Source organism: Danaus plexippus, chromosome 23 (assembly GCF_018135715.1).
Source record: "Danaus plexippus chromosome 23, MEX_DaPlex, whole genome shotgun sequence".
Taxonomy (NCBI): domain Eukaryota; kingdom Metazoa; phylum Arthropoda; class Insecta; order Lepidoptera; family Nymphalidae; genus Danaus; species Danaus plexippus.
Window position 1 is genome coordinate 1,007,438 of NC_083551.1, and position 26,331 is coordinate 1,033,768.

At 32.6% G+C, this 26,331-nt stretch overlaps 1 protein-coding gene across 2 annotated transcripts; it reads left to right on the top strand.

Moving 5' to 3' along the window:
- The first annotated feature begins 890 nt into the window (after nt 1-890).
- On the top strand, nt 891-16,838 carry LOC116774760 (facilitated trehalose transporter Tret1-like). Of its 2 annotated transcripts, XM_061524101.1 has the most exons (8): nt 891-1,005; nt 3,163-3,318; nt 3,708-3,788; nt 7,097-7,214; nt 11,347-11,537; nt 11,617-11,998; nt 14,546-14,657; nt 14,994-16,838. In XM_061524101.1, exons 6-8 carry the CDS (start codon nt 11,882-11,884, stop codon nt 15,263-15,265), a joined length of 501 nt encoding a protein of 166 aa, XP_061380085.1. In that variant the 5' UTR covers nt 891-1,005; nt 3,163-3,318; nt 3,708-3,788; nt 7,097-7,214; nt 11,347-11,537; nt 11,617-11,881; the 3' UTR covers nt 15,266-16,838. The 2 variants fall into 2 exon arrangements, with proteins under 2 accessions (XP_061380085.1, XP_061380084.1); XM_061524100.1 differs by lacking the exon at nt 14,994-16,838.
- Nucleotides 16,839-26,331: the final 9,493 nt, after the last annotated feature.

A 26,331-nucleotide genomic window follows, 5' to 3' on the forward strand; every position in this document is an offset into this window, starting at 1 on the left:
ATTCAATAAGTAAGTAGAGCTGTAGTTGATTGATGTAAAATGACCGTAGGAGAAGAACCATATACTTAGCGAAAAAGAATATCAGTCGAAACAAAGGCTAACCTAAAAACATATATATTTTAAAATTATTATAGCTGAATACATAAACTAATTTATTACTATTATTAATTATTTTTTAATTTAATATTTTAAAATCTGTAACTAAAACTGTATGGCTGAATTGAAAATGTTAGATTTGACAGCTCAAACTGGAAAAAGTTACCAGGGAATCATAATTCTGCAGACGATCGTTCCAATTGACATCATATTGATTGATTGAAAGTAAAAGTGGAGAAAGAGACAGACAGACAAGAAAATAGCAATACTTTCGGAATTTTAATAATGGAACATAATTATGAAGATAAAGTTAGTAAAATCTATTATAATTAAACAATAACAGACTACTTTTCTGACTTCTTTTATAAACTGACTTGTTACCGTTCTTAAAAATATAATTAATTAAATTTTTCGATGGACCATGTAGGTAGGTAAATAACGTTGTTTTGAGCTAAACTTAGTGCATAATGCGCATTTATCTATTTTTTCAAATTAAATTTATCCAAAGGATTAGGAAGCAAACGGTCTATTTCACTGACACAGATTATAATTACAGCAAGTTACGTAATCTGAAGAGTGTAAAGTCTATATTTATTTTATAAGTGATATATTATTACGTTCTGGTATTTTTCAGTTTGTATACACTTTTGATATTCTGTACACACAGAAAATATTTTTGTAATTTCAAAGAAATATATATTTAATATTATTATCTTATCTGAGAGAAGGAAATGACACAATACTCTAATAATCATAAATATGCCAAACATCTTTATCTCAATATAGACACAGCTTACACACTCCACATTTAGTGTTCATTTTGATATCGTCGTGTTATTTGTGTTTTGAATAAAATGCATAAAATTAAATTAAGTGGATTTCAACTTCAAGTACTTATTTCATTATGTAGTAAGTAATAACATTTCTTATAATATATATATTTTAAATTAATTAAATACTAAGCTACATTGCGTCTATTGACCGATTTCAAAACAGAAGGAGGTTCTCAATTCATCTGTAATTTTTTGTTAGCTCTTAAGTTTTGTCTGGGTGAAGCGATTGCAATGATTTTATTTGAAAGCTCGTGCTTTCCGTTTGGTCTCATTTCAATTTGGTCTGGTTCTGGCAATGGCACCCATGAGAAAACCATATAAATCTGAAATTAGCATTAAGTATGCGTGCGACAAATAAACGGGTAACTTCAACGCCAAGTGATTTCGATTTCTTTATTTATAGGGGTAGACTTCCCAAAAGATTCCGTGATGATTACAACAAGGCTTGATTATGGAATCCTGAGAAAATTTAGGAAAATCCTTAAAATATTGAAACATATATGACACACATTATTTAAGGCGTATTATATTTGACCTCCATATTGGGAAGACAAATTTATTTATCTTTTTACTAACTTCAAAAAAGGAGGAGGTTCTTTCGTTTTCGTTGCAAATGTTTCCCAATTTTATTATTACTCCTGGACCGATTTAAAAAATTCTACTATTATCTGAAAGTTTGCATACCTCAGGCGCTCTCACGGTCACTAAGACAGATTTTAAAATAAAATCCTCTAAAATACGAGGGAAATAAATAAATAAAGTAAATAAGCAATTACGATTACTATTCTTATTACTTTCCAATAAAATAATCTACTACCTGACTAAATATTTACAGTTTGTTACTATCTAATCACCTATTGAAGTCGGTGCCTCTTACAGATTAAGTATATTAACACTAATTTATATTAATTGAACACTAAATTAGAATGACCTAAAAGGACCTTGACCTAAACCTAAATGAACCAACACTTTTTCATTATTATTATTCGAGTCTTCACGATAGGGTTCGGGAAATTTTACGTGAAGCGGTTAGACTTACGGTAGCCAGAGCGCAAAAGGAAATAACCATACCATCAAGGTCAATACATATTACGAGCTCACTAACGAAATCACTAGAAATAGGTTAGTCGTGGATTTGTACGCGGTAGAAGTGGAAGCGAGAGGTATAACGGCTAAATCTCTCTACAATACAATAGATCTGATGTGATAGTGATGAAGCGTTGCTAAGGTACACTTCGTATGCTGATAAGGATGTTGCACCAGGCTTCTAAATATTATTTGTTGCTTTCGTTGTATTCTACAAATCCCTCGTTTCAGTGTTTTTATTTTGCGTTCTATATGTTGACAGTTTGTATTCGTCTCAGCGAGTTCAACGGTTTGACACGGCACCACATCCGGTCGACTTAAATATAACGAATGAGATCACGAATGAAATGTTACTTTAGAATCAAATTTATAAACGTTGACGGACTAAGCATAGAAGTTAATCATTATTTGAATTTTCGATTTTAAAATGTTCATGTTGCTGACTAATTGGTCATATAACACAATGATAATTTGCCTGGCATAAGACTATTTTAAAAACTAAATCCATGGTGAAAAAATTAAATACAATAAGAAAAAAATACATTTTGTCGAATAAAAGTTATTGGAGTTCTTCTATACGTGATATAAAAGATTTTTTTTTAAACAACCTTGGTACAACTCAGTACAAACTGCGAAGCAGTATTAAAAAGGCACTTAATTATTGATATCTAAGGCTGTGGCGAGTATTCATTAAAATGAAAGTAATATTTTGTAATTTGCACTCGTACTTTTTATTATTTTAAACTTCATACTCTCGACGTTTCCGTTACATTATAGCAACCGTGATCACGAGCAAACGATATGAAAATTCAAGCTTATAATATAAAGAATTATAACAAAGAATATTTACAAAAAAAAAAAGTATGTAGACGTTTAAATGAAACTAATATTTTTCGGATATTCTACGGACTTCATACGGAACAGCCTTTAACTTATAATTCATGTAATTATTGATACGAACCCCCGAGAGTTGTTTATATCCTTGCGTTGGTGTTGTTTTGTCCATAATTTAGTCATAATAAAATGAGAGCCTTATTATTTACTTTATTAAAGAATCAATTGCAAATCATTTTCACCAAATTAGATCAGCGTCTACAACGTAAGTGTATTAAATTCTGTGTTGTCTTAAATATAATATTCATTTTAGTGTACATCGGACAATCGCTTGTTGGTTTTACAATTTCGTGGTCTGGGCCCATGATACCGAAACTACAGGATTTAGATCAATCTCCTCTATCACAAAATCTGACCGACGCACAAGCTTCTCTAACTGCATCTCTATTATACGTTGGCTCCATACCAGGTGGGTAAAAATTACTATGCAAATTTAAACAAGAAAAGTTTGCCTGTAACTTCGTTTGTTGGACTTCAGAATTGGGTAAGTGGGATGTGTAACGTGTGTAAAGCATTACATACAGCAAGCTACGGTTAGCGATATCTATAGTTTACGCTTCGTGACTTCATTCTTATTAGAACTGTTATGACTATATGCCTTCAGAGATAACATAGAATGTTATAATAAACAATAGGCCATGTGTTATTTTGATGGTTGGGCTAAATTACTCTCAGCCTCATTAACATCCTTTAAGTAGTTTTTATTTGTATAAGTCTAAGAAACATCCATAGATACATACATCCTCATAAAATCTCATTTATAACATCAGTAATATGTTTTTTATTTAACTTTTTCAGGTTCATATTTGGTTGGATGGCTTTCAAACTTCAAGGGTCGAAAACCATGTTTGCTACTAGGTGGCTTTGTCAGTATGACAGGTTAGTTCATGCAATAAAGGGCACCTCACTCAATCAAAATTTTGATACTTTTAAACAATTGACTTTATACACTCGCTCACATCCGTATTTGTTATTATAAATTACTAGAGGCCCGGTACGTGTTTCGCTACGTATAAGGCATAGTAATAAAAAAGAAATGATTATCAAGTTCATTTTCATTCAAACAAAAAAATATTTTAAATTGCTAGCTGTTTAAAAGTCCAATTGACCCAAATGATATTGACCAGTAAAAATAAAACGGTTTCTTAGGGAATGTGTAGAAAACAATATTATAAAATAAAAACACAAAAACATTTTTTAATACGCCGCTGCCACTGGGCACAAACGGTGTATAAATTGTTGTAACCTTCTTCATTCATTGTATTATCTTTAATATTTCGAAGTACTTGGTGTGCTAAAATAAATAGACTTAGAAATAAAACATGAAAATAAAATTTATTACTTTCTGTAAATTCGAAAATATGAAACTGCTGAACAAAACCCACTACTGAAACATAATGTAAATGTTTATATTATTTTTATCTGCAATAAACACAAAGATATACTAACAAACGTTATTTCTAAACTGTGACAAAGAGTAAAAACTAAAAAATACAAGAGAATTGGATACTCTTACTATGGTGAGTCTATATGGGTTAGTCTAAAACATCTGGATAAACAATATTTTTTGTTTTTCCATTTTGAGCATGAGGAAACAAAGAATTGGGGGTACCGACTCTGGAACAGGCAACATAAAGTTGGAAATGTGAAAAACATGACTCCTCCAAATTCACACCACAAACGTGAAGTGTTTGCCCTTGGACCTTGTTTATGGACATCGCAAATGATAAACTCACAGGAAATTGTAATCTTTTGAATTCAAGTGGCATATCAGTTGGAATCATAGGGATACGCGGTATCAAACACACTTCTCCTTTTCATTTACCAGTTAAGATTGTAGCTTCAATCAAATTTGGCAATAACATTTTCACTGCCAATCTGGTGCCATTACACAGTTTTGGTGGATTAATATTTCGCAATAATATAATAAAAGCACCAACTTTCAGATTCAAGCAATGCGGTGGTATAACACTCGGTTCCAATGAATTTAAAAATTCAATTGGATAATTCATTGCCTCATCTTGATTCATAATACTGTCAATTGATTTATATGTCGTGACTACACCTGGCAGTTTCACTTGAATTTAAAAATTAATGGCATTGATATGAAGGTTCTTCGGAGTTAAAAGGACGCGTTCTCTCAATCAATCATGATTTTGAAATGTTCGGTAAAAAATGTTCGGTACAGTGATCAGTCTGTTGGTACTGTTGATTTGTATTTTGCCATCAACAATTTCTAACAATTGTTTTGAAAACTCATGGGCAGTTGCAACATTATGTAGGTGAATACGCATTTTAATGTTCAGTGTCAATTTACTTACATATCTCCAAAGAACTGATGACTTCCAAACAGGCCATCAATCGATACGAATAAAAGTTCATGGCACTAACTTTTTTCTGTACATGTAGACCTGAGGATAAGTGCAAAATCTGACATTATAAAATTATACAAATGAAATATTAACACACTGAAAATAGATCAATTATTTACCTGTTCACGGATCAATCATCGGTATATTGATATGGTAGCCATCGTCACCTTTCCAATGCAATATTGGGTATTGTAATGCATCATAATAACGATGCGGTTCCGAAACACGTTGCAATTGATCATTTCTGCGATGAAGGATAATATTATGGGATTGATACTGATCATCAAGAATAACAATTGCAACCTCATCAATTTTCGGTGCATTGAATCGTCTTGCATGTTCTCCAAAAGGTGTTCTATCAGCTCTTGTTACAATTTTGGGATTATCAGATGGCATACGATCGAGAGCAATTTTGAACAATTGAAGTAATGCGTTATGCTGATGGAAGAACCTTTATAGCTTACGAATAATTTCTCGCCTTGTATTTGAAACAATTGCACAACGTTGATCCATTTCACGATTTTCATCACCAATAAAATAAATTTGCAAAAATTGAAGATCCGCGTCGGGGTATGGCAATAACGAACCAGCTTGAAGATAAATCTGGCCCTGAATCTGTAATATGTATGCAATTTTAGGCAGATGTTAGATCAGAATTTTTAAGACTTCATGGATTCGGATTGATATATACATGGGACAATCCTGTTGTGGTATTTATGTTAAAAGGCGGCAAAAAATTATCTACAATAATTTTAGTAGCACCAAAAGAAGTCATTTGAAATGCCGAATTGTATTGTTGAATATGACTCAAAAACTGCTGAGAGGTTTGAGATGTCCCAAAAATAAATGAATACAATGGTTCGGGTGGAGTTTTTGATGTTGGCAATCTCACTTTACCATTAGCACAATATTAGCACAATACATGCCGGGCGTTTCACCTGAAAAGATAGCCGCATCACAATGTGGACACTGGACATATTGCGTCCTTCATTCCAATGTATCCGTGCGTACTATAATCAATCTGACTGTTGTAATTAAAAGCAGCACGCAGCACGCAGCATTTCAGCCAAAACAGCACGACGTATACGTGATCGCCGTGCAAGATTCAGTACAGGTACAGGGTCAACAGATCTATTCTGTGCATTACGTTCACGCTGAGACGCATTAACTTGTGCGCGTTCATCTGCAGTCTGAGATCGTCTTAATATTGCCACTTGATTTGCATCACGCGTTTGCGGGCCTATGTTTGGTCGTCTGTCTCGTGGCATTTTACCTTCATATATAAAAATATCGTTAAATAATTCACTATTAAACAATTCACTATTAAACAATTTAATTTTACTATACTAATTCAAGACTCACCGATTGTTTGAATAAACTCAACAGTATTTTAAAAAATATAAACACAAAGCAATAATTATCGCTGCTAAAATGAAAGGACATATGATGACATTGAATGTGTTAGACAGAACTAACGTCACTTTGTTTGTCTTCGATTGTTTTGCCTTCAAGAAATCTCTTCACTAATACCTACTTGAACTTTATAGTATGGTATTAAGGTTCAAATTGACTGTTAAGTTTTAGTACAAATTGTTTGTATATGGGAGTATAGAAAGATGTTGATTATAAACCTTTTAATAATTTTGTTAAAATTTTCTCTACGTACAAACCTTCCTTGGACTTCCACAAATAATTCAAGACTAAAATTAGCCAAATCGGTAAATGCGTTGTTGAGTTATAACATTACAACGAAAAGTGGCATTGATTTTTATATATATAGACTTTTTCTATACAATAATATTATTTTTCTTTCAGGATATATTTTGCTTCTTACTACCCACAATGTGCCGATGCTCTTCATAGGAAGACTGTTGACAGGATTAAGCGTTGGCTGCATCTTTCTTGTGGTCATCGTTTATCTGGGAGAAATAGCGTTAGTATAAAAATATATAATTTTAAGAGGCTAGTACAACACGATTTTAATAAGTTGAAAACACTTATTTTGTCACTTACTGATTATCATTAAACTTCTTAGTCTAAATAGGTATTAGAAAGCTAAAATTCTGTTTGTTAGCTATCATTATCTTAAAACGACATATCAGTTACAACTATAAAATTTTGAAATGTACCCCTCAAACGTTTTTTTCTTTGGAAAGAATCTTTGTTGCATACCCCCCATCACCCAGGTCCGATGATCGGGGAGGTTATGTAAGGCTCCCGGCAAGCATGCTTAGCCTCGCATGCCTGACAATTTAGCCAATAAAACAACCAACAGTCAACCTCATCACCATAGTGGAACATTTCGGGACCGCTTTCGTATTCACCGAATTCCTCGGAGGGATTATGTTGCTAAGAGACCCAGTGGCGTAGCTAGCATAGGTGGCACCCGGGGCGGATTTTGTAGATGTCACCCCAAAACTCAATCAAAACTTGTAATATAAAAATAAGTTATAATCATTTATGTTTTATTAAAATACGAGTATTACAAATATAAGTACATTATGTGAAAAAAATATTATAATGCTAAATATTAAAATTTCTTCCTTCTAGCTTTGACACTTGCGAAGTCCGAAATCACGTCTTCAAAATTTAAAATTTATACTTTGTGTTGCTTCATGTTCTATCGTTAAAATACCAAGATTGTTTAATCTGGTTTCAGTTTCAGTAAAAGAATATTGAAATGAATGCGGACGGAAACAAAAGAAATTGCCCAATCCACAATACAAGTGATAGCTCTATATCGAGGGAATCCCCTGACCAGCGTTTTTTATGCGCGAACGGGGTATTAAATTTTGGGGGAATCCCTGACCGATTGACAGTGTGCACATTGTTATGTTTTTAAATATCAATCTATTATGCTTGTGGTAGGATATTATAATTATCTCTCTGCCACAGATTTACGATTTATTATAGGTAGAAAGAACAATAGGGTTTTCCATTAAGGGCGCTTGATCGTGCAGAACTTCCATCGTAGCGTGTGCTGTGTGGCACGTAGCGCCGTCCTGTTGAAACCACATGTTGTCCAGATCCATATTCTCGATTTCAGGCCAAAAGAAGTTGGTTATCATCGACCGGTATCGCTCACCATTGACGGTGACGGCCACACCATTATCGTTTTCGAAAAAATACGGACCAATCACGCCTCCGGCCCAAAATCCGCACCAAACAGTCACTTTCTGCGGGTGCATTGCCACTTGGTGAACCTCGTGTGGATTGGTCTCGTCCCAAATACGGCAATTTTGCTTGTTGACATAGCCATTCATCCAAAAATGCGCCTCGTCGCTGAAGATGATTTTTTTGCCAAAATCGGCGTCAACTTCCAACTGCTCTAATGCCCAGTCAGCGAACACACGGCGCTGTCTATGGTCATTAACCTTGAGCTCTTGGGTCAGCTGGATCTTGTACGGGTGCAGGCTCAAGTCACAACGCAAAATTCGCCAAGTTGTCGTCTGCGAAAGGCCGAGTTCCTGTGCGCGACGCGGAATTGACTGCCGCGGGTTTTCGAGGACACTGTCGCGCACAGCGGCGATATTCTCGGCAGATCTCGCGTTACGTTGACGCACGGGAACCGACTGATTGTTAACTGACCCGGTTGACTCGAATTTGTCCACCAATCGACGGATAGTCGACTCGGCAGGACGATCATCGCGACCGTAAAACGGGCGAAGTGCCTATTGGAAAACCCCTTACATCTGATGGTCATAGTCGGGCTCGGGTGTCACCCCTAAATGGGTGACACCCGGGGCGGCCCGCCCCTGCCGCTCCCCCCTAGCTACGCCACTGAAGAGACCCATACAGTTTAAATTTCAGTCGAAGGAAGGGCTTAAAGGCTACCCTGACACCAGACCTAAAGTTGAGACTGGAAGCAACGGGAGTACTCCCGCCTTCTTTTTCCCAGCGTAGGAGTTCACCTCCTAAAACTAGGGCTTGAAAGTTTGTATTAAACTTCCGCGATGTTGGGTTTTAGAGCTCTACAAGAATTTAAATGAAATTAATATTTTTCTGATCTACTTCGCGTTAATTTTACGTAAACCGTGATCACGGTTGCTGTAAAGTAACCGAAACGTCGGGTGTATGTAATTTTTACAAAAATAAAGCACGCGTAGTATATCCGAAAAATATTAGTTTCGTTTCAATGAATAAAACTCGCAAAAGTCTTAGATCTCATTACTCTACAAGAATTATTTTGAGACTTCTTATAATTAATAATAGGAAAATTCGACGAAACCAAAAACAATATATTTTTATATTAAATAAAGAAGATCTTTGGTAATATTTAACAATACCAAAAATATTTTTTATCAAATAATCATATTTCTTGAAGTCTCGCTATATGGGTTGCGATATTTCTTTGCATGTTAGCCTTGGCGGTAGGTTTGATTGTCTACAGGAGATTCGTCGAGACGCGCGGACGCTATAACTGATGTGTTACGTCAGGCAATGGAATATTTTATCCCCTTTACCGACGTACCCACTGGTGGCAAAGCTCGTCCATGGTTCACAGCCGAATGTGATAAGGCTGAGAAGCATAATTAATATATGCTCTGCTTATCGTTCATGAGTTATGTACTCATGAGTTATGTACTAAAAACCGTAAAACTCTGGAGGCTATTTAAGAAAAAAGCTTTTAACCAAGCTACCAAGTCCTACAAAAGAACGTTAAAGAAGGTTTGTCTCTACTGTACTAATCATTATGGCGCGAAAGTATCTGCTCAGTCCGATATTAATATATCGGACGGTAATAAGCAGATCTTTTATACTTCCATAGCAAGTAATTATACTTCCATAATCTGTAAGGTTATGTAACGTATAAAAAACGGACCCCGCATGGCATACCTAAAAGACAATAATCTCTTCAGTGACCGTCAATATAGATTTCGCCGAAATCGAAAAACTGGGGATCGTCTGGAACACGCCACACATTTATACGAGAGAGCTCTAGAGAATAACGATGTGGCCCTCGCAGTTTTACTCGATAGCTTTCGTCAGGTTCTGGCCTTATTGGTAAGCTTTTCAGCTATGGCATATACCCTCGTCTAGTTAGCTGGATATCTGACTTTTTGAGGGACCGTGAAATTCAAATAGTTGTTAATGGCTGCTCGTCTGAGCCAATGGCTGTTAACGTTGCGTTACCTCAGGGGTCTGTCCTCTACACAGCTCAAAGTTTGCAACATAATAATTATATACCTGTTTTTACCGAGTGGTTTTTATTACGAAATCGATAGCACAGTCGTAACGCTTAACGACTGTGCTGTCAACTGAGAAATTTTATATCACTATATTAACCTAGTCCTAGGTCCAGTCGGGATCAATTAGAGCTAGAAGGAAAGGCCATGGTAAAGCGTGTTCAATTGCACAATTCAGGCAGTCTCCGAAGGGGGAGATTCCAATCTTGTGAACTTTAACGCCACGAAAACGGAAGCGTGTCTTTTCACTGCCAAGAAGACTCCGTTCACCCTGACTCCACCTTTTCGAAACGTATCCTTAGAATACTCTAGCCGTCTCCAGATATTGGGTATTGAGGTATCCTCGAACCTTAAGTTTGGGCGGTGGGTGAGTCCAAAGCTAAGACAGCTGCAAAGTAACTCGGGCTCCTAGCAATAATTCGGCAGTAAGTCACGCCGAGACGTATATATGTATACGGGCATTACATTACCGTTTCTATCACCGGACAACCAGACGCATAGTGGGCTTCTATCCCTTCGTTGTAGATCTTCCTCGCTTCCGGTACACAAAGCAATACGCTTTCTACTTTCTCATGCGCACAGAAAGAGATTGAAAAAGTTTGCCTGCGTTTCTGTTTTGTACTGTATCTCTATTTCTGGCTGCTCTACTTTATTTTTGATAACCTTTTTGAGATGTAATACGATTTTGATAAGTTGTGGTATTTATTTTGTTCTAGTCACTATGAATTCGTCAATCATACGTTTTTAGTCATTAATAATCATAATTCATATTAAATATATATTTAAAAGGACAAAGAAATAACTCGTTAACCTTAATATATTTTCTTATTAAAAATATTAATGATGTTGTCTTTGTGACAAATAAATTTTTGTTCCCAGATCTACCAATAGGCGTGGTACCCTGCTTGCCATTGCAGGAATATTTACAACTTTAGGTTCGATGTCATTATTCTCAGCAGCAACATTCCTCTCTTATCGAGAATCAACCTCCGTTGGGTTGGCATTCAGTATAATATTTATTTTAGGCCTACTAATGATTCCAGAATCTCCGATGTTTCACGTTTTAAAAGGTTAAATTTGGTAACAGATAAAATTTTACTTATATTATTTCAAAACTTTACAACATTGAAGCTCGGACTATTGTTACAGGAGATGACAATGCTGTTAAGAAAACATTACAGGACTTGGACAGATTGGACGATTTAGAAAAATTCATTGTAGCAAAAGAAGATTACAGAACTATAAGCAATATTAAAGATTGGAGAGATTTATTTACATTAAGAAATAACAGAAAAGCATTATTCCGACTGACGACGATTAACATTTTCCAACAATTCAGTGGTGTGATGGCCGTCGTATTTTTTTCCCTAGAATATTTGAATTAGCCGGCTCAAAAATAGAAGGAAATCTTGGAATGATAATTATTGGATGTTTTCAATTAATGGGAAGCACCGTGACCCCTATTTTTATTGAAAAGATAGGGAGAAAGGTCATCTTGATGATCTCCTGTGCAATTTGTTGTTTGTCTATGGTACGTCATATTTTTAAATGCACTTTAAACTTTCTTCTTGAGCTAGTTAAATTACTAAAATTTTACATTCATACCTTAGTTATTTTGATTTTAATGTTTTGTTAAAAATATATTTTATCCTAATTTAAGGAAGGAATTTCAGAAGGAATTGTAGAAAGCTTTTTAAACGATCTCAAAAAGGTACATACAGGTCAGCCAAGAGATCAGTAACGTCAGAAAAGCTTGGATCTACGAAAATTACCTAACTTCACGTTTAAATTGGCCTTTACTCGTCTATAATTTTAATAAAACACTTTTGTCAAAATTAGATGCAGGCGTCATAAAGATGTTGAAGTTGTGGTTCGGGCTCGTGCTAAAGGCTGATTGATCAGCTTTATTCAGGGATCGCAATAGTTTTTTGATGAGTTTAAAATGGTCGTCAGAGCTCTAAAAAATACCTAATAGTTTCCAAGAGATATATCTTGGGGAAAACCCATGATGACGTCGTTACATCACTGCCAAAAGACAAAGATGCCACAGAGCTAGAATTAAGATTTCAATTCCATAATCAGTTTATGATAGGGGCGCAAAGTAACAGAGTAGGGTTAGGATCAATTAAGAAAGTCAAAGATACGGATATATTGAAGTCTTTTATTCGGCAAGACGATAATGCTAAATATAAGATCCATGCAATGAGTTTAGAGATGCCGAACAAGTGTTTAGACATAGGAGATTTTTGTATCCCTTTAGTACTAAAATGGAGCACCTGAATTCATGATCGGTCGCCGGCATTTTATAATTTAATCTCAATGCGTTTCAAATGACTCTCCCAGATCAAAGTAATTTAGTAAGATGGAGTGAAGGTAACGAAAAATCTTGCTATATCTGTGGGAAGGCAGTTAGAACTGATAATCAATTGCTTGTGGGATGTAAGATACTCCTGGATAGTGAGCAATACTCGTGTCATCACGATAGGGCTCTACAAATCACACGCGAAGCGGTTAGTCTTTCGGTAGCCAGAGCACCAAGGGAAATAACCACAAACGAGTGATAAGTAGGTTTTGTGAGAAAAGGCACTAGGACCATAAAATCAAACGTCAAGCCTTACTCTATCCTTAATGCGGCTTTGGATCGAACTATAATGATGGATACGTATGAGAAACAATACCAAATCCCAGATGATATTTGTGCGACGGTCTCCAGACCAGACATATTTATGTATTCACGAATTTTAAAGCGTTTTGTGATATTAGAGCTTACGGTACCTTCGAAAACCAAAATCCCCAAAGACAGTCAAGTCAGGTCAGTAAATATTATGAGCTCACTAACGAACTCGCTAAAAATAGGTTGGTCGTGGATTTGTACGCGGTAGAAGTGGAAGTGAGAAGTATAAAGGCTAAATCTCTCTAAAATCTACTAAAAGATTTGGGCCTTTCCAGAAATAATATCAATTCATTCTGGGAACGTACTTCGAAGGCAGCTCTTGTAGGTTTTTTTCAAATTTAGTTAGATAGAGAGAGGAGCTTGGACGGTGGAGGTGAATGTTTAATGCGCGTTAGATAGGGGCCTCTTAAACCTACACTTGGATCGCAAGTCCTAGGCACTGTTGAAGCTCCTCTCCCTGCAACGCGATGAATCCAGCACCCGCACGGTGAATCCATTGAATGCTAAGCGGTTTCGTCTTAACATTACAAAATTTTTCACAACAGTTTCCAAAAAAAATATTAATACAAAAAAATTAGGTTAGGTGATACGTTTGTTCAGAATTTAGGATATTTTGAGCCTGGAAACTTAACTTACCCGTTATTGTTATATCAAATTTACAAAAAATATAGTTTGACCAAAGGTTGGCACTTCGTTTGATTTAATTGACTCTTATTTAGAAATATAGACAAAAATTTTAAATAGTTGTTTAGAATATAATAGCAAAATATGTAAAGTATTCTATAATTTCAAATCGTTTTGCTGTCCTCTATTTGAAAGTGTTCAAAAAGAACCTACCATTAATTAAGGACACATTTTTACTTGTACTTTATGTTGACTTTGCCATTGCACTATACTGATCATGACCCCTGAAATACAAAATTACTTCCATTATTACTTATGTAGAGTAATTGATATTTTAACAATTGTCTTACAATGTGATAATTGTATCATGTTATATGGATCTACATCTGTCGACCTAGAAATAAAAAAGTTGACAAGAGGTTTTAGATTTAACTTTTGTAAAATTCAAATCAAAAATCAAAATAATACGGTTTACAAAACTTTATTTACTACTTTAAAGTGTTTTTAATGTATGACTTTTAATTTATTTTTCTTTTCAAAGATACTTGTTTATGTCTTTTTACTTCTTTAGTTTCACGTACGGCTGGAATTTGTATTTTAGAGGAAATTACGACCCAATTACTATTTAATTTATTATTTTAATTCATAATTCTTGTTTGTACGTCTTCCAATTCGATGATTACATTTATAAACAAATTGTTTGTTTGAGGTGTATCGACCAACAATTATATAAAATTTCTTATATTTGAATTTAATGTTATCTTCATGTTTATATTTCAGTTCACGCTGGGACTATATTTTTATTTGTTGGACATTGAAAATCCAGGGATACAAAATGTATCTTGGTTGCCAGTCGTAGTTCTTACAATTTTCTTCCTTGGATTTGATTCAGGTAAGTTATTCATAGCAATGGATTTTCTTTATCTTGCGATATAAATTGAAAATTTTAAAACAAAACTTAAAATAGACTAAGAAACGGAATGCTTATGAATGAAATAAGAAAGTAAAATTAACAATGAAATAAGAAGTTATTATATAAAGATTATTATATAAATATTATTATATTTACAATTTATGCTATAAAAAAGAGGCGTCCCACAAAGTAAGGTTCGATGAAACATTGCTGATTTTCAGCCTCTTTTTCCTAATCTGCATTTGACTTTGACCCATTTAAAAGCATTATTATTTATTCACATATGTTCTGGTCATTTACAATATATTTTTTCAGGTCTAGCAATCATACCGAATGTCTTGATGGGTGAGATGTTTACGCCAAATGTTAGGAGCTGTGGTTCAACATTAACAATGACGATGAGCAGCTTAGTTGGTTTCCTGGTTACAACAGTTTTCGGAACGATAATTAACGACGTTGGCCCATTCATTCCATTTTGGGTCTTTTCCTGTACTACTGCTCTTTCTTTCTTATTCACCATATTTTTCATTCCCGAAACTAAGGGTAAAAGTTTGTTAGAAATACAAATGGATTTGGACAAAATATAGCAACACATTGCCACGGCCATAAAACATAATGTTTGGTTATTCCTGCTGTTATTTCACTAAGAGTTTAATTCTATGTGAACAGTAACATAAATGTTATTGTATCTTTCTTAAAATTTAATTTGTAATATATGTTGATCGAACACTAAGGATATAATTACGAAAACAACGCATAGTGAACCTTAAAGAGGTTGTATAAATTTTCTTCCAATGTACAAAAATACCCGTAAAATTATTTTTAAATGTAAACTGTCAGACAACAAGTTACAGAAACATAATACAGGATGATAATTTTACATCGAGAGAACTATAGAGAGAAAAGAATAGAAATATAGAAGTCGGTAACAAGAATCTTAAATTGCTTCTTATATATAATATTCTTAATTATAAGTTTCCACCGCCCTCTAGCCATTCAACAGGATGATTTCTCCTCTTTTGTTTTGGGATGCCCAAATGCATCGTAAGGATTTATATTTATTTAGTATTACATTTTTCTGAACACCTTATTGTACTGACTTATATCGAGCAACATTGAGTTAAATACGAAAAATTCTTTAGATTAATTTTTGATTTTTTGTTTGACTTATGCATTACCTTAAAGATATCAATCATTATATTTACGACAAGGATATGGCTAGTAGGATATTACTGAATGCAATAATTAATTTATATTTTAGTTAAATTTATTTCATTAAACTAATACCTATGTTTGGTACATTCCCTATTTTTCAAAATATTTGCTTTATCAAATTCTTATGTATATCATTTACATGTATGTAAGTATTTGTGTAAAATTTACCAATACATTTAGCTCTTTATAATCTCATCACTTTATATTTCTTTCTTGTGTTCTGATACGTTTAAAAGTTTTTATAAAATTACTCCTAAACAAAGGCCACCTTTCACGAAAGTGCACGACTGCATTTCTATCCAACGTATGAAAACTGGTATATAAAACATTCTACCTCCATCAGGTTTTGTGTTAAACATCAACCTCAATGATCGCGTTATAGAATATTAAGTTTTTATAAATTAAATGACTGTTACATACTTCGTCATAGAATTGCAATGAAATAAAATTAATTGTAATCTGGTCCTATGGTATGATTGATAATTATTGATATTCCAAACGATATTAAAATATATATATGACAGCGTATCCAGAAAATATCCTATAAACTACCTCATTTTAAGAAAATTATTTGATGTTTTGATTATATTTCTTTTATGTTTATATTTAAATGTGTTCGTTTAATTATGTGATTATATTTAGTTGATAAATATTACAAATGTAATTTTAAAAAGAAACTCAATTTATTTTAATTTTGCAAAGAGCCGACGCTAACGTCAGTTAGATTGCCGAGTGGGGTTGCGAGTGGCGCCAACATCGTAGCAGTCACCAAAGTATATAAATGGGAGCAGTCACATTGTAAGGGCAGTGTTCACTTGGACACGGTGTTGGACGCACACTCGCCAATCCACGTGGCTCAAATTCATAATTGCTATTCTATAATAGTAAATTACTTTCGTGGTGTTAATCAAATAGTAATAAGTGAAATAAAGTTATTGCAATGTGTATTGAAGTTTTAGTGATTGGATTGCAATATGAGTAGTTCACTAGACCCTAATGGGCTCGGCGATCCGACATATATATATATTTTATATGAAAGTAAAATGACTAACCGATAGTGTTCAGTTTAATTATTATAATACAAAAAATGTCTCACACAGAGTTCGTATATTAAACAATAATTCTTTCTCAATATTTCTAGCTCAAAATATAATTAACCTTTTGTATTAGTCTTTTTTTAATATCCTTAAATTTAAGAGCAGAAATGATAAGTATTTATTGCATTAACATATTATTTTAAAGAATATATTGTTTTAATTTTATTCGACTTCGATTTTTTAAATTTTCATTCGCGATAGATTTATAATATTATCGCAATAAAAATATTACAATAGTGGTGTAAAAACGGCGTTTCAAAAAGCACCTTTTAGTACTTTATCACTGTCTATTGTAAATTTATTTTCTACAAAGAAACTACTACATTTAATTTATATGAGACGTATATTGTGTTAACTGACTTACTGAAAGGTATTTTTTTATGATTAAATATCGAGCGCCCACATAGTTTGCAAACTTATAAACTGTACATATTGTATGTATTATGTCAGGAGCCTATACAATAAAATTGTTGTTTTGGTTTTAATTCTATCTGTTACTTATGGCATTTGTCTATGTTTGCGTGCTGCGTCCCGCGTGCTGTCTTTCTTTTAATAAAGCAATTAGTGTGCAACTGACTTGAGTTTTAAAATGACGTCCCTGTCACTCCGCACAATACTTAACACGTGGCGACAAGCGAACTTATAATTTGCTGAAAAAATGTCAGCGTGAACCATATATGGTGTCCTTACCACTTTTGATAACCAGGAACAGGAGTGGAATACCTACAAATTGCCACGGGGACATTGGTTCATCGCGAACGACAATACCTCGCAGACGGACAAGCTACAGTCAAGCGGAGGGCGATATTATTAATGTCATTATGCGAGTCAACGTTTAAACTTGCGAGTGACCTGGCGTTACCTAAGAAGGTAGAAGAATTGTATTATGGGAAGATCATAAATTTCCTCGACGACCACTTCACACCTAAAAGATTCGGGTTTGCTGAAAAGCCAGTGTTTTATTTGCCAACACAGCGTCCAGGTGAAACGCACACTCAATGGGCGGCCAGGATAAGAGGATTGGCGACACACTTTGCACTCAAGAATTTGGAGGAGGCCTTGCTGGATAATTTCATCATGGGCATGGTGCCAGAACGTGAGCGGGACTAATTGTTCATGCAAGACCAGCGGGAGCTGACCCTCACGAAGGCCATCGACTTTCCAGAGAGCGTGCGATGTGCACGCCAGGCCTTGTCGTGCTTACACGCAGTCAGTTTAGTAAAATTTATTTATCTATGGGGCAAAATCAATTTTTGCTTAACGAAAACTCTCAGAAAATAGCCTGGACGAACACTCGTCGCGATCTCTTCAATTACACTTGATTAGTGTTTGGGTTATCATGCGCGCAAGCCTTTTTTCAGCGCGCTATAGAATGTTTGCTCTGGGGAATCGACGAGATTATTTTTCTGTTAGTTTATATTTTAGTGACCGGATCACACTTTAAAATGCATAAACAGAGGCTCATCACATTTCTACAGCGATTAGATAATGTTGGGTTAACAATACAGATGAGTAAATGCAAGTGCATGTGTGCAGTGCAGTGCATTTGATTGAGTATTATGTTTGAGTTTGAGTGACTAAAATCAAGTCGTGGTGGCCTGGAGGTTGAGGTCCGCCTCTCATGCATGAGAGCGCGGATTTGAAACCTATCAAGTACCAATGTGATTTTTTTCTAAAAGTATTTAGACACCACTGACAAGCGGTGAAGAAAAAAATCGTGAGGACATCTGGACTTATAATTTTAAAACATCTCTTCATGTGACAAGAGGCATTTGCTCACCGGTGGGCACCGATGAACTGATGATGATGATCATAAAAATTATTAGGACAATTTAAACTACAATAAAAATACGTATTAAGATGTTTATATGTCAATTTACATTAAAATTGCGGTTTATGTTTGTCTTCTTAGCGTTCCTAATAGATCAGTTTGTGATGAAACGTTGCTATGGTACTTCACATAGGTGAATCTAAAATTAAAAAAAGCTTTTAAGGGCTTAAATATATATATATATATATATATTCTTATATATTCAGTATTTATTCTTTAGTAATATTGTGTTTAGAAGTCCAGTTTCGTTTTTTATGTTATACGTTCTATTTGTTTAGGCGTTGCATTTGTTTAAACGAGTTCGACAGTATTACACAACACTGAATCCAGTTGACGTAAAAATAATGAATTAAACCACGAATGAAATGTTCTACAATAAATCGTATAAAAGTTAAGGGCCTAAAAACAAAATGCAATTCTTTGTAGTAATTTGTGTTTCACAATATTCACATTTCGTAACGAAAATATAGTTTTTTACTCCTATAGTCTATTCTAAAAGGAATGAAAATTGTTTGAATATTAAAAATAAGTGCCTTAATTATGAAGTGCGTGCATTTCGATATGTCTATATAAAAGAAAATTATATGAGAGAAATTACAGCTAAATACACACAAACATTGAATAATAGGTGATGTAAAATTTAACCGTAATTCAAGTTATTATGTATCGGAAGCAATCTTAATATTAGCGGTTCTTCACATAGTTAGCAGTCGAAACAAAAACTAAGACCAGCCTTCCGAGGAACTATGTGTCAGACTGAGATAGATAAACATTAATATGAGACAACTTCGGTTTTTTGATAACATATAATCAAGATTTGAGTGTTGATATCACACATTGGAATGCTCAAAATACGTAGTTTTAGCTTCTAGCTTCAAAAGTGATTCAGACCGTTAAACCTGATTTAAAGTTACCCGAAAAATAAAAAAAATATATTTATGCAAACATAGAACACATTTACATATTAATTTTATTTATAAAAATCTATCAATTGGTTCATCTATTAAATTGGCCCCATTTCATAGGAGCAGACTGGGAGACCTATACAAAAAATTGGTATTAAAAATTAACCGTTATAGCACAGTTTCAATCCATTTCTTATTGAGCATCGAATACATTGGATTTTTTTATGAAATTATAAATTGATTTTTCAGTACTTCAACAAAAATAACATATACAGGTGAGCCAGGCTGTCTTTTGAATATTACAGTAAGGATATGTAGTCAGCATTCGGAAAGATAACAATTATTAGCAAAAAATATATATTTCAAAGGAAGGGATATATGTATAGCACATAGAAAATAAAAAATATAATACTAGGTAAAATGTAAATAAAGTTACAGACAAATCTTATAAAACTATTTGATTATCATATATATTATTGAAAACATTACACATTACGGTAGATAAAAATTAATAAATATTTAAATTTCGTCACATACTTAAGCGATGCTAATTTAAGATATGTTTAAACTTGATCACACATTAAAAACTTGGGACACGAAGTTGCGATAAGTTTGTTATCTCCAAACAGAAGAAATATTGCTTAACTTAGTTCTGTATTTTTTACGGTTAAATAACTGATCTGGAAGCGTGCTCGTTTATATGATGCGTTTATGTGGAAGAATGTCTTCTAATTTTGCGATACCTATACTGAATCAAAATACGAAATGCCATCAAAATCTTTTATACTATCACATTCCAGATGGCAAGTCTATGTGACATAGCAGGGATTGCAAATTATATAACAAAACTCGGCTATACAATTTGTGTTATTATTTCTGAGTCAGTTATTTTTTTAAACAATTGTGAGTGATTGTTATCTCTTATTCAAGTTTCCCCGGAAGTTCATACAATATGTTGGGCTTACGAGGAAGACAAAAGATTTTTTTGTAGAGTTGGGAAAAAATATCTTTTTATTTTTTTCATTTAAAATAATAACGCTCGAATCTTAATGAAGATACAAAACAGTGATCTAGAGTGTGAACGCTAGGACCAGTGATTTCCTTTAACAATACTTTGTATTATTTTACATTTATTTAATAGATTTAAAATTATACATAATATTAAAAGTTTTAAAACTGACAAATAAAAATACATATTTTTTTTTACTGCGACCCTAATCACCTACATGGAGTTTTAGAATTAATAAAAACATTATTTCTACAAATCAATGTAGCAACAGGATATTAGAAATGCCTGAAAGTTTCTAAACTCCGAGATATCCAGACAAACAAACAATGTACAACAGTTCGATTTCAATTTTGAAAGTTACTCGATCTGGCCGAACTTTTACAAACTTTCGAAACGTTAATATAATGGCTAGATGTTTTACAAATCAAATAAATTGCTGAATTCGGTTGTCACAACATTCCAGAACCGAACATATTTATTTATATTACAGTACTAAACCTTACAATTATTTCTCTATTACAGTAAACTGTTTGATCTAAATACTAAATTAATAGTAACTTATATATACATTGCAGTGATAAAAAATATAGATTTTTTTCGAATAAAGAACCCTTTTATTCGTTTTAATTTGGTAATCAAATCAAACTTATTCACATATCTCTAAGAATTGTTGAAATATTTTTTGCACCCTTTAAGCAACCATTTGAACAATTTTTAGACACATTCATTGGCACCTTCAAAATTATAAAATAATCATTCAAGATTATTTTCTATTTAACTAAATTAAAATACGTATTACTTTGTAACAAATAAATTATTTTTTTGCTTTTTAGTTCACTACTTGTGTCTCTTTAGTTTTAGTAAAAAAATATTTTATTTCACGCTTTCAAGTGATGAGTAGACCGAGCAATGGTCTCCATCATCAGATATACTGCAGACCTTCATTATAATCCATATAGGTGCAAATTTCTCAGCAATATAAATGAATTAAGTCCAAACACAATGTAACTACTGTAAACCGATAAGGAGTTCCCGGCACTATCCTTCGTCTTCATCATCAGACCCCTAATGACAGTCATCGTCTATCTGTCTGTCAAGTTCTTATCAATACAAATTAATGAAGCTGAAACACAAAGTATCTGCTATTAATCATTGAAGAGTTCCCTCGACCGTCTCTCATCTCCATCCTCAGATCTACCCCAGACCTTCATCAAATGGTAGTGTTTTTTCATGCCCCTACAATTTTTGAAAGTTTCCCTCGATTTCTCTATTCTGCCATAATTATACCCTGGTTTCCTTATCATGGGAACACCTTTAAAATATCTACTTCTTATTAAAAAAAACTATCACCAAAATCGGTTCATAAACGACGACGTTATTCTCGAACAATCATAAAAATAAGCATATATATACGACCGAGTTGAAAAACTTCCTCTTTTTTGAAGTCTTTTAAAAAATGGGTTTTGAAAACAAGTCCTGGAATAAATAAATTTAATTTTTTTATAAATTTCAATTTTAAATAATTTAAATTTGATTTTGCAACATGAAGACGATAAGAAAATTTAATACTGTTTGCGTGTGCGCGCGCGTGTGTTTATGTTCGTGTGTGTACGTGTGCGTGTGTGTGTGTGTGTGTGTCTGTGTGTGATGTCAAAATGTATTATAAATATGTATCACTGCTTTACAACGTAACTCTTCTAAATAAACTTTTAAATGCCACTTATTTTGTTAAAATTATTGTAAAGATTATAGAGAAAGACACGAAAGTTACATTCAGACAACCGTATCGTGTTTTACTGTTGAAAATAATTTTTCTGTTAATTAATATCAGCTTGGGAATGTAAGGAAGCGTTTCATACTGTTCATAAATTTAGAATAGTGTCCAACATTCTGCTCCATTACAATCTATAAAAAGGTTAGGATAACTTCTTATTTATGTATAAGTGGATTCAGTCTTGAAAAAAGTTAAAAAAAAGTCATTTAAATATCCAAAAAGACGTAGGTGGCTTTATGACGTTAAATGAGCAATCGTTGTCGTTCTCTACTTTATCATCCTTACCATCATTAATAAACTATGAAAGTGTTGAAGATCAGTATACCATTCATAATTTCCTTCTCTTATTTCAGATTGTGTAAACGGCATCCAAATTTTGTCAAAAATATATTATTATCGAGTATGACATCCAAGTAGAACTGTAATTTTGATTATAAATAATTATCCTATATTGTGTCTGACGATACTCTTCATTATATGTATATACTACGAAGTTTATGATTCTCATTTAGTTAGTGTTTGAATGAAGTGAGTATAAAAAACATAATATACTTTTACTTCTATCTTTAAAATTTAAATTACGTGTACAACTTTATTCTTGTATTTGACTTAATCTATTTTGCACCATAGATGAAAGTAATTTTTCAAAATCATTTTTTAATTCTTAATATGTATAATTTTATTATATTTAATTATAAATATGAAACTTGTTTAAACCTAGTCGCTTAAAAAATAAATAAGTAGTTGGAAACGAACCTAATCTCAGAACAAGTGTCAATACACTTACAGAACAGTATACAATATATGGCTATAGTTTAAACTAATGTTGGGTAATCTCGAAGGATAATGTGTGCCTTTGAACCGTTTCCCTTTTGCAAATTATCCTGTCCTTAGCTGGATGGACAATGCAGATATTAGGCTCTTTCAACCATTATGTTTGTTACAGGGACAGTATGACAAATATTATAAAATTTATTAGTGACACCCCTAAAAATTTCTGACAAGGAATATATTCAATTTTGCTAGTTTAAGTATTTGGTGCAGCGATGTTGATTCATGATGCTTTCAATTCGCCGCATAATATAGGAATGTTTGAAAAGAGCTGTAATAGAACTTCTGGATTAAGAAATTCGGTTTTAAAGGGAAAACATATTTGTTTAGTTGTATGTTACAAATATTTTTGATTAAAAGCGAGAGAATTTCAAACATTGACAGCTAACATTTGCTTTATAGTTTACGTATTAAGGCTCAGGAATATAAGTTACATTTAAAAGTACAGCTAATTAGTCAATTTCATTTAAAAGTCATATCCAAGACGTACTATTAATAAGCTAAACTTGTCTATGACATAAAATAGGAACCGTTTATGAACTAAATTTAAAAATATCGGTACATATTTTAGTTTTTCAGATTAAATCAGCATCAAGAAATAAGTTTAAGCAATCAATGATAAGGAAAATCATGTAGAATTAAATATATTTACATTATTCTGTAGCTATACATATATAGATCAAATTGTTTCTTAATTTTACTATTAAAGTTTTTCCTAATATTTGAAAAAAAATAATAAGTTTGTTTGAGAAAGATATATAAGAGGGATGTCATTCATGGAGAAAAGTTAAATAGCCGTAAAAACTCATTCGTGTGGATGAAAACACGGAAAAAACCTGAAGTAGATGTAAATTTTTGAATTATTTTAGAACATTCTTACTTTTGTTAATTATAAAGATAAAAATTGTTTGACAGAAAAAGTCCATTATTTTAATTATAATTTAACGAGTGTTACGACAACTTTTGCTAAAATGAGCGGTTTTAAGCGAAATTATTTGTGTTGCATGATCTCTTATGACTGGGTTCTAAAGAAAAATGTTATTACCGAAATCATTGAAGGACAAATAAATTACCAAAGAAAGTAATTCACGGACTTCTCATAATTTTAAAAACTCTTGCAATAGAGGTTTGGTTTGGATTTATGACGATGGGTTACAGTTTTCTAAAATCCAAAGATCTTTCAGAAAATTTAATTTAATGAGTTTATATATTTAAGTGAAACTAGAAATAACATTAATAATTTATTAAAAATATTGAATGATGAAATGAAATGATGATGACTAAATGACTAAATCAAGAAAGGAAAATCAAAATTATAGGTTAATGAGATCTAAGACTTTCACGAGTATTCATTTAAATAAAATTAATATCTTTTCGGATTATACTACGCTACGCGTATTTTATTATTTTAAAAAACTACATATATTTTTTTTTTTAACTCTGAACCACCATTATTGTAATTTATAAAGCAATATCGTCACAAATACCAAATGAAAGCCACTAAGTACTTTACGCTCTACAATAGGCAAACAAACATCTATAAAAATATAAAAAATATATAACAGCCAGTCATTGTTATTTTATATTTAAGCTAAGAAAATATAAAGTTTATTATTTTTTTATTTCATTTTAATTGCTGTCAATTAATAAATTATTAGAACTAAATACTGTAAACAACTGGTGAATATAACTCTGTCACTGAAATAAAATGAAATATAGAACAGATTTTTGAAACAACTAAAATTACAGCGTTTATATTCAGTTCAACAAATTTCCAGAAAATTCTTTGTTTTACTTATTGTTACATAGTTAGTTGTTTGTATGATTGTCAAGACCTCAAGCCTTAACTTGTCCCAGTGATTAATGGCATTTTGTTTTCGACAATGGCCGTGAATTCTCTAAATAGTTTCAGCTATGAACTGAAACTATTTACAATTTTAAGGTGACAAAATATAACACTGAGACCAATTCGGCTTAACTGATGTAATTTTTTTGTAATAAGTTGACACTTTTCTCTTGTTATTCAACCAAAGTGTTACCTACTTAATTAATTATTATTTTTTAAAGTAGAAAAATATTTAACATTTCACAAATTCTGTAGATATATATGTATATTATGAAAAAATTTCTTCTTAGAACAGGAACGAAATTTAAAGTCTCGACAGATTAAAAATGTATCTCAAATTTTATACAGTTTCTGGTTTCAAAATATTGTTAGATCATACACGAAAAAAAAATTCTTGTCTTAACTTGGTAGGACAAAGGTAGGGAAGACTGTGCTAACCTGTTTCTCCAGCAGTTGACATCAGTCAAGTACTGTGGAATCATTCCTCTTATAATGGCCTTGAATTTATATATCTCCTCTAAATGTATAGCTGTTAATGTACTTATTACATGCCCCCGTCTCAAGTGCTTTGTTTTGAATTAGATCTAAGATATTGTCTTTTTATTTTCAATAAGTCTTCAGTGACTCAAATTAAATGCCTTGAATTTTAAACAAAGTAATTTTTTTTAAACTCGTTATTCTATTTACATATCATATGCCTTTTCCTTGGATACTGCTGTAATTTAAATATGAAATTAGAAACAAATAAATAATTAATGTTCTAACCCTCCAACATTGCGCACAAAACGGGATTTGCTTCATAAAATCAACTTTTAGATATAAACAAATTATCCTAGGTTAGACAATGATGATGATGATGATGATGAAGTAAGACAATTTCAATGATGATGATGATGATGAAGTAAGAAAATAAGATTATTAGATTTAAAATATTAAAATCTTTTCTCAAAATATGAAATCTGTATAATATTTTGCCTGATGGTCTTGTAGTTGATGTAATAAAAAGGCAATCTAGTATATACATGTATTGTAATATTATAATTTACAATTTATTCATTGAGACGAGATTACAGTGCTAAGTTCCGATGGCGACTGTCGACAGAAATATAATAATTTATTAATTTACTATGTAACATATCGAATAT